The sequence below is a fragment of the Helobdella robusta genome, assembly GCF_000326865.2.
Source record: "Helobdella robusta unplaced genomic scaffold HELROscaffold_41, whole genome shotgun sequence".
NCBI lineage: Eukaryota > Metazoa > Annelida > Clitellata > Rhynchobdellida > Glossiphoniidae > Helobdella > Helobdella robusta.
The window spans coordinates 562,236-572,333 of record NW_008704941.1 but is presented as its reverse complement, the minus strand read 5'-3'; the positions used below and the strand labels follow the sequence as shown (position 1 = coordinate 572,333).

The 10,098-nt window shown below is 32.7% G+C and overlaps 2 protein-coding genes across 2 annotated transcripts; one reads left to right on the top strand and one right to left on the bottom strand.

Annotated features, from left to right (window-relative positions):
* Positions 1 to 3,061: 3,061 nt before the first annotated feature.
* On the bottom strand, positions 3,062 to 3,725 carry HELRODRAFT_146256 (hypothetical protein; the record flags this gene model as incomplete). The annotated part of the gene is made up of 3 exons (XM_009025351.1): positions 3,062 to 3,120; positions 3,236 to 3,354; positions 3,592 to 3,725. Coding segments are annotated over 3 exons (312 nt in total), but the record flags the coding sequence as incomplete, so codon positions are not given.
* Positions 3,726 to 6,083: 2,358 nt separating this feature from the next.
* HELRODRAFT_84665 (hypothetical protein) lies at positions 6,084 to 7,676 on the top strand (the record flags this gene model as incomplete). The annotated part of the gene is made up of 5 exons (XM_009025286.1): positions 6,084 to 6,197; positions 6,561 to 6,643; positions 6,804 to 6,943; positions 7,240 to 7,321; positions 7,502 to 7,676. Coding segments are annotated over 5 exons (594 nt in total), but the record flags the coding sequence as incomplete, so codon positions are not given.
* Positions 7,677 to 10,098: the final 2,422 nt, after the last annotated feature.

The window sequence follows — 10,098 nt, the reverse complement described above, 5'->3', positions numbered from 1 at the left end:
AGAGGTGATAGTGCTATGTTGCTTGCTGTAACTGTTGTTGTTAATGTTGTTGTTATTGGTGGTGGTGGTGGTGGTGGTCTGTGCTTTCGTTGAAATCCAAGCATCAAGTGCACGCTTTCTTTGTTTTGTTCATGTTTCGAATTGTAAAAAACTTCAGTACCCCAACCACCATCATGATTTTTATCTATCATTCCACTCCCGCCATCAACTTCATCCGAATTAGCCATTGCTTCGTTGTTATAATCGTAATAATTACCAAACTTTTCCTTTACTGGCTCAAACGCATTCCTGTTTTTAACGATATTTAAAAAAATATTGACTTGACTAAAAAATGTTTCTCAGAAATTCCACTCAGCACCAACCTTCTACTTCGACAGTTCCTGGCGCATTCGGCAGAGTTATTTCCGAGTGGGCAGACGCGGACATCTGCATGGAGGTACATGGCGGGTTGGATGCTGTTTGGAAGAAATGTGAGGGCCTGGAATCGAAATGCCATGAGGGTGTCGTTCATGGGGTACATGGTCACCGTCTGGTCAACCGGGCATCTTTAATGTTAATTATTTTCAAGGTGGTTTGAGATGTGCTTCATGTATTGTCATGCGGTGAATTCACAGTTCTGAAGGCCTTCATTTGAATTGGCTCCTACTTGTTAAATTTTTTACAAGATTTTTAAACTTTTTTTCAACCATTGGCATCTTTGAAAACATATTTTAAACGTTCATATTTTCAAAGTAAGACTACCGCTTCGAGCGGCACGTGAACAGCGGTTTTTAAAGTTTGCTGATAGATTGGAAGTTTTTACTTTTTCATAAAAAATAAAATGAATGATTTGCAACTTATAAAAAAATAATTAATGAAGAAAAGTGCTGTTACTTGTCTCTAATAAGGAAGTACATGGGGTCAACATTCATCAGTTTTGAAGGACTGACGTAAGCTGAATTGAGGACCAACTTCAGCATTGGATCAACAGAGTAAAGCTGCACTCCAACAAACAACCAATCGCCGAGAAGTATTTGCAACGGATTATCTGATTGGACAGTTTTGAATGTGGCATCTTCGAATAGCAATAGTCTGACGTCATACGTTCCATTTCCGGATTGAGGGAGAGGTCTCCGAGAAACTGGGACGTAATTGCCATCTTCCATGCTTGACCTCAATATCACGCAAGAGACTTTGATGACGTAAGTATCTGACCTAGTTATGACTGAGGACGTTGAAGGCACAGCGTAGCGGACGAAGTTCGTGTAGATTACGTGGGTCGTGTTTATCTGGGACGGGTCAAACACGTACATTATCATTTTTACATTTTTTTAATCAATGTAAATTGATTTTTTCAACCGTAAAGAAATTATTTGAATAAAACAGCTTGAATCATACCTCCCTATTTGTATTACATTCTCCTCCGAAATACGGAATAAATACTGAAACGTAATCAATATCTTTGGTAACGTTGTACAGACATTTTTGGAGAATGGCGCCACTTTCATTTGAGACGGACAGATGTTCTGGCAGGAGACGAGGTTCGTCTGAGAGTTTGAACCTGGCAACTATGAAGTCAACAACGTCGCATTCCACCAGGGGAGCTGGCACTAATTATTATTCATGTCGGAAATTCGTGACTGTGTTTTTCATTTCAATTTATGATTTACGTTGACAAATTATTTTCAATGCAAGAAATACTGAAGTCTCTTTTGACTGTTACTATCTCACTCAGAGGCGTGATCCTAGGGAATGTTAATGGCTGCACAAAAAATGTTCATTTTGTTATAAGATGTTTTAACGTCTTTTGTTAAATTTACCCTATTGTTCTATCATGTAAATATTTTTCATATTTTGCTGAAAAGTTTCACATAAAGAACCTCATTAAGGCACAAACCACTGAAATTGAATAAACTAACAAATCGGCAGGCCACTGGAGACAGGTAGACAACTGACGGCGGCAGACTGCGTGACGTCACAGAAGCTGACGTCACTGAAATTTGAATATTGGCATTCGATGAGGTCCTTCTCAGAACCCGTGCAGTGAACGTTCGCAAACCAGAAGCCCTCCGTCATGGGCGCACTGCCATACTGCTTGCTGCCAACGATGGCTCTGGCGTTGGTGGGGCTGCCAGTTGAAGTGCGTTTGAAAGTTTTGCATTTTTATTAATTACGGAGAATTATTTTGAAATTTTAAACGTTTATTTGAAAATTTTAAAAAAATGGTATGTCTCGTGTATTTACTGTTGGTTCATTTGTATTTAATACAGTATACAAAATCATAAAATACCATGTAAAATCATAAAATACCATGAAAAATCATAAAATACCATGTAAAATCAAAAAAATACCATGTAAAATCAAAAAATACCATGCAAAACCATAAAATACCAGGTAGGTTGAATTACTTCGTAAACGATAAAACATATTTCATCCGTCTGACATTAACAGACCACACACTAGAACTTACTTGTAGCAAAGCATGCGGCAGACCACGGCGGCTTCATTGTAGCCCCACCTTTTGTCGGAATAAAAGGTAATTTTTCAAATTTCCAACCGTACTTGCAACTATACAGGAAGTATCAATTTTTCATTAGACTGTGTTAACCTGTTGTCGCAGATTCCTTTTGATTGGTTGTTTCGAAGATACAGGACACGCCCCTCGCCCAGTCCAACTGAATTATCAGCCAATCGCAAGCTCACACTCGGACTCGGGTTATTACCTGTTGGTTATGATTACATTCGAAATAATTATTGAATTTTAGTTTAGAAATTGAACTATAGATTTTGAAAAAGAAAAGTGACCAGGAAGCGTATGCAATATTAAATTATATTTTTTTAGGCTCTAATGGTCACGTTATTTTAAATTACATGTATGACGTCATTGCTGCTTTTGTTCCGGTAAAACATATAATGGTGATTCTTCTCAAAACTAAAACCCTTGGCAAGCAAAAATATGTAATCACACATGGAAAATTCAATAAAAATTATGATGGGATGAATTTAATTTGGACAAACAAATTTTTGGAGGAAGAGTAGTTGTGGAAACTCTTGGAGTCCTGGTTGTAGTCGGGGTGGCCTTTTCTCCCAAGCATATCACGGCGGCGTCTTCGTTGTGGTTGCATTCAGTGATGTTCCAACCTACGAAAATGTTTGAAGCAGTACAGGTGCATTGAAAATACACTTGGTTGGAGATGTATTGGATAATTTAACAACCAATCACAGACGACCACCATCGCTAACAGCCGCAACACACCTTGCAACTGACAGGCAGATAGTGTTGGTTCGTTTCCATCACATTGAACCCCCCTTAGAAATATTGAACCCGACCCTGCTCCGTAGTCTGTCGGTGTTTGAGATGTGCCTTTTACGGCCCTTGAATCACCACTTTGGTAAATTTTTATTACAAATAAGTGTCCAATATATAATAAATTTTTCAAAAGTTTCAATGATTGAATGGCAATATAAGTGACTTTATAAATCTTAACATTGAAATGAACAATGCCGATGAATTCTTCAATGGCGTCAATGAACAACACAATCGAACTGGGTCGCTAGTGGGCAAAAATGATCAATGAATGATGATCGAGACATCAAATGACCGATACGGACATGTAACCGTGCATCCGACAGACGACAGCAGCATCAAGCACGTCCCACCCATCACTGCATATAGTACCCCACTGACCCCCGTACAGAACTTCCACCCTGCCCTCGCGATCGTTGATGCCGTTAACAAGTCGGATGGATATTTGGGGGTAGGTTGGCTGCTTCGTGCTTGAAACTTTGAGGGCGTGGATTATCGTATGATTCAATAAGAATAAATAGTGATTGGAACTAATTTTCATCAACAATTTCATCAACCAATCTCAAAGTTTAAGCACTCAATTTTTTAAGGTGTTCTCGCTGCTTTTCAAATTTTACAAGCAGTTCGCGCGTTTGCAAGAGTGTAAAATGGGGCATCAAACACTTGAGCGTGTTATAGGCGATGATGTCTTTGCGTTCCAACCTGACCACTTCAAATCAGGATGGAACACTTTACCATCGCGTCATCTTGCTGTTTTACAATTTTTGTAATTTATAATGAAAGGAAAAGTTCAAATGTCCCGTATTCCAAAGTTACAACCAATTTGCATTCAAAAAAATTTAGAAAGAAAAATATCTGAAGGCACCATAAAATAAATAAAATGATAAAAATTAAAATTATATTAAAAAATAACTTTGGCACAGTACTGGCAAAACATGTTGCAAGAGGATTAGAAATCTAAACGTAGGCTGGTTCATCTGATGTGTCGTCGTCAGCTGTTGTGTTGTTTCGTTGCTAGGGTAAACTATGACATTTTTCTCAATTATTTATTGTAAATAAATAATTTTTATTCTTTATACATGAATATTTCATTTTTACATATATTAACGTTGTTGTTTAAGAAATATAAGCACTTACTTATTCAATTTCAGCAATTTGACGTAATTTTCGAAAATTTTAAACAAAAAAATTCTACTTTTATGAAGCAAATATTTATACATTTGAAAAAACGAAAAAATATTTTTCTTATAAAAAAATGAATTGATCCAGACGTTGGTTTATGTAGCACCTTTGAAGAAATCACCCTGGTTCAAAATCGCTCAAAATATGAGATGATGGAATCTCTATCGCTGTAGGTTGATTTTGGACGGAATTATATTGGAAGCCCGAGTACACACCTGTGTATGTATGCGAACATATAGTTCGTTTCGTTTCGTTTCATAGACATATTATATTATATAGTGTATATAGTGTACACACACGCACACACACACACACACACACACACACACACACACACACACATATATATATATATATACATGCATATATGTTTTATATGCACGTATTAATTTTTATATGTATGTATATACATATATTTATCCTGCAACAAGTTGAAGCAAGTTGATCTAGCTTCCCAGTGTAATTTAAGTGTTGGAATTGAAGTGAGAACTTCAACTTGACATTGGTCTGGAAGCATTTGAGTCATTGCACAATCATCGGCTATAAATATTCATTCACCTGTTTCTGATACATCTTTTTACTTGAATGGTTGTAATATATGTGCAAGTCATTGCAACTATCTTTCCATGTAAAATTTCAGGAAGAATAAGATGAGTAAGGCTCATGTAGGGTACTTAGAACAATATGCCAGTTTAAAATACCTTAAACATTCCTTATTGATAATTTTTTGGTTCAATTTCAAAATATATATAATTAATAAAAAAAAGAATTGACTAGTTTAATGGTAATGTTATTTTGCTGAACATCAAAGTTGTCGAAAGTAACATGTTTGAATCATGTATACCCTTTACATGTAAATATAACAGATGTGCGTGTAATAGGTGAAATGTTAGACGTAGTGCCATATATAAATAATAATGCCTACTTCAAGTGTATATATGTCATCATTCATTTAATACATATGGCATGTGCCAACGGAAGATGATAATCATAGGAAGTGATACTGCAATGGTTCGTCAAAACAAATGAGAATCTATCGCCTAAAATCCATGTTAAGTTCCACTTTTAATTTCAAAAAGAATTAGATTAACTTTTACTCTCAACATATTTGTTTCATTCTCATTGGTCGCGACGTCGTTTAGTTTAGTTAAGATTTTAATTTTCGGTTGATTAGGGAATTGAATTTAAACAAAATGGTCTTTTATTTGCAAATAATTTGTTTCGTTGTTTTTTTTACTGTTATCAACGCTGAAGCAAAAAGTGATCAACATTGAATTTATTTTATATATTTTAAATTTTTTACTTTTTTAGTTTTTTATTAGTTTTTGCTTTTTGTTTTATTTAATTTACTAAACCGTTTTTAGTATGGGAGCACTTTATTATAGCATACTATTTATTTTTTAATAATAATTTAAGTTTTTCTTAAATGCGAACATGGTTGTGTTGTGTTTTAAAGATAGAATTCAGAATAGAAATCATTATTAATTTTTTTACAAATTTTTCATTTTCTCAATTTGATTTATTTTTAATTTTTATTATTTAATTCTTTTATTGAAATTGATCATTTCATTATTTTATAATCATAAATTGAAGATTTATCACAAAATTTAAAACAGAATTTAATTATGAATTTGTGACATGCGGCTCAGCATTAAAATTATTGAACCTCGCTCATAATGTCCGACTTCACTCACATGATGTCAAATATGGATCTGGTAGTGGCCAACAGGTTGTTCCATCTCTTCCTTTTTTCTCTCTTTCCTCTCTATCTTGTGTTTGTTTCTTGCACCATTTCATTTTATTATACTTTTATTCCTCATTACAATTATAATTTATATAAATATCATTGGTAGTTTATTCCTATTTGTTTGTTATAACATCTCTTGTGTATCTTAATTATTTTTCATTTGTTTGTTATAACATCTATTGTGTATCTTAATTATATTGTTAACTATGGTCATGACAAATTGATAATGATGATAATGATAATTGATAATAATAGAAGCAAATAACATTGATGTAAAGATAGAATTCAGAATAGACATCAACATCACAAATTTTCCCAAAACTCATTTGAATATCTTCTTTGCAGTCAGTAACAGCAGTAGACTCATCTGATGATCATAACAGCTATTGGAAGATTAGAGGCAAAACTCCAGCTGAATGTGCTAGAGGGTTGGTCAACCACAACTTTACATCTCAATAGATTTCAGTTGAATTTTTAATACATTTTTGCAAGAATCTTGGAATGATTTCTTTTTGAATTGATTCATTCATTTTAAAAAATATGAATTTCTGACATTCAACTGGTTACAAATTATATTTATTTCTACAGAAATCCAATAAAGTGTGGTCAGGTGATTCAGCTACAGCACGTCTCCACAGGACGCAACCTTCATAGCCACACATTCCAATCACCTTTGTCCCACAATCTTGAAGTCAGTGCTTTTGGGGAGAGAGGTGAAGGAGATGATGGTATGCCAACTATTTTAGTTTTTTCATAAATTATACTATTTTTTTGTTAAATATTTTTTCTATAAAATTTTTAGCTAAGATTTTAAAAAGATTGAAGGTCATTCATTCTCTTTTACTCATGTGATAGATGATCTCTTTGCAATAAAACCCAGCTTTTGCAAAGCAGAACCAGGCATCCTCAAACATTATACCATCAAGTGCTTTAAACTTATTCAGTTTAGGAAGCAGTTGTACTATAAATAAAATTATGTGGCATTTCAAAACTTGGTTAACTTGAAGCTTGCAACATTCACCAGGTGACCACTGGGTCGTTGTGTGCGCTGCTGACCACTGGAGACGTGATGACAAGATCAGATTACGTCACGTTGTTACTGATGCGTTAGTTTATGCATACATCATCTTTCAGTCTTCTCATTTTATTTCACCTTAAACATCCATTTTATTATTTATTTATTAAAGTTCGCCCCATATAAATAATCTTTCTCTGAACAATCTGTTCTTACATCTTCCCAAGAACAATTTCGTTTGGATTAAAATTAATTTCACAAATCTCTCCAGCTACCTCCATGTTTCTGGGGACACTTTTGGCCGGCCGATACATGGACAGCGAGAGGTCAGTGGCTACCAATCGTACAGCGAGTATAATTTCTGGAAGGCGGCAGAGGGCATCTTCATAAAACCCAGTGAAGGACCTTTATTCGAATCAGCAAGCCCCATTAGGGAAGACCTATGATTCTCTATGTTATATTGTTCTATGTTCTCAGTTGATAATAGGAATTGATTAGTTTATGATTTAATAAGTAGCTTGTGGTTTAGTGACTGGTTAATTTTTCAATATAATGTAATGTCAAAATGTTGTGTAATGTTATAAAATAAAAATCTTTTTTTCTTTCTTATCCAAATGATTTCTATATCATCTTAAAATTTATTCATTCTTTAAGTTAGACGCATGGTAGATACATATATATATAAATATAGCTAATTGTATATATCTTCTACAGCTAGGCGTACTGGATTTGTTAAAAAGCTCATTAAGTCTATTTATCAAAGGATGAGTTATAATTTTTGTTATGTGAGTGAGGTTTACGACGGTGTGAGTGCAAATAAAGTAATTCAAAAGGTTATTGTTTTCCAGCACGGAAGTAGGATCTTACTTCTAGGTAAAAGATTAGAAACTAATTGGCAATTAATTAAATTAATTAATTAACGTAAAGCAGCCTAATGTTTCTTTCATTTCAGTTGTTACCTGTATTAAAAAAGTTGATGTTTACGTACATTATATATATATATATATATATATATATATATATATATATATATATATATATATATATATATATATGGTTATACAATATTCGTAAATTGAATGAAAATGAATAAATGAAATAAAAATCCAAATATATGAATGCTTGTTAGCTTAATTTTTCCAAAATAGACATTAAGGTCAGTTAAGAATAGATCAATATAAACTTCAACACAAAAATTAATATCGGTATTTAATCTGGTATTGAATGGCATATATTGTATGTGTATTGTAATGGTAAGTGCCGCAGATATATAGATAACGATGCATGTGTCTAAGATTGTTTATACATGTTTGCATTAAGTTGCGCGTTTTTCCATGGCTGGAATCGTCCTTTCATTTCTGTTTCAATTTTCTCGCTCGGCTAACATGAACAGGACGTTACGTAATTGCTGTTGAGGTACATCTGAAGGGTAGCTTCATCAAATGTTTCTTATCAATCAATCATTCAGTCAATATACCAATGTATTTATAAAATAAGCATTTGTGGGCGTGTGTATATGATGTTCTAAGCATATTAAACCTTATCTCCATGCCAAATATTTATGAAACCGTATAAAAAATAACAAGAAAAATAAAAAAACAATGATTAAATAAAATTATGGAAAAAAATATTGTAATAAAATGTAATATTGTATAGTAGACAGACGAATGTATAAATAAAATTAAGGAGAGAGAAAATTATGGTTAAATTTGAAATCAAAATGTATTAAACTGGGTGTGTGTGTGTGTAATGTGATTAAGTTTGAAAGGTCATTCATTAAACTCAAATTGAATTCCATTAACATTTAAATATTTTTTAATTTAACAAAACAAAAGCTATATACATATATATATATACATATATATATATATATATATATATATATATATATAAATGAAATCTGCAGCTCAACCATAAAATAAATGAGATATCCAATGTTAGTACCTGAAGAGGTGATGCAATTAAAAACTAACACACGAAAACAAATGAAAAATATGGCGAAATAAATGTAAAAGATTAAAAGTTGGTTTTGCATAAGCTGAAAATTAAACAGCAAATTAATTAATTTTTGAAAATGTTTTAATTAATTTATAAATTGTTTATAGATTGAAGATTAACATTTTTATTATTTTACTTGATTTAAGTTATGGAATCTACACACTTACTGAAATATCTTGTTATCATATATGAATATATATTTATATAAACGAAAATTTGATTCTTTTAAAACAAATGATTGACCGAAAAAACTATTTTTCAGAAATAAAAAAAGTTTTACAACAAAAAATAAAGCTAGAAAAAAAAAATCCCGATAAAAAAATATTGATTTATTCAGGAAAATAAAAATTCCTGTATGCAAATGAAACTCAACAAAGCTATTTTTATAATATTTTTCAAATTTCAAACGATATAGCTAATAATAACAATACTAATTCAAAGCATTTGCATGGAATTTCAATCAATTGAGCATCACCATAAATCCACTGTTATCGGCGCCCATTGCATCAATACCATCAACAACAATTACAAGACCTCATGTTAGCACGGAGTTTGGGGAACAATAACAACGTTATCGACAACAACATGCAATACAATGCAATGCAGCAGGACTGTAAACCATTGGAAAAGTGTATCATCTTAGTTTTGGAGAAAGCAAAATAAAAATTAGTTGGTTAAGCTATGAAAGATTCAACAGCATTTAATGAGTACCTGTTAAAATGTAATTACGTCATTATCATCGTCATCATCAATTTCATCTCTTCAATTCATTCAACATCACATCAATTGAAATACTGAATATCACATTTCCATTCATCAACCATTAAATGAATCACAACATTCTGCCAAGGAAAGGTATGTATTAATCGC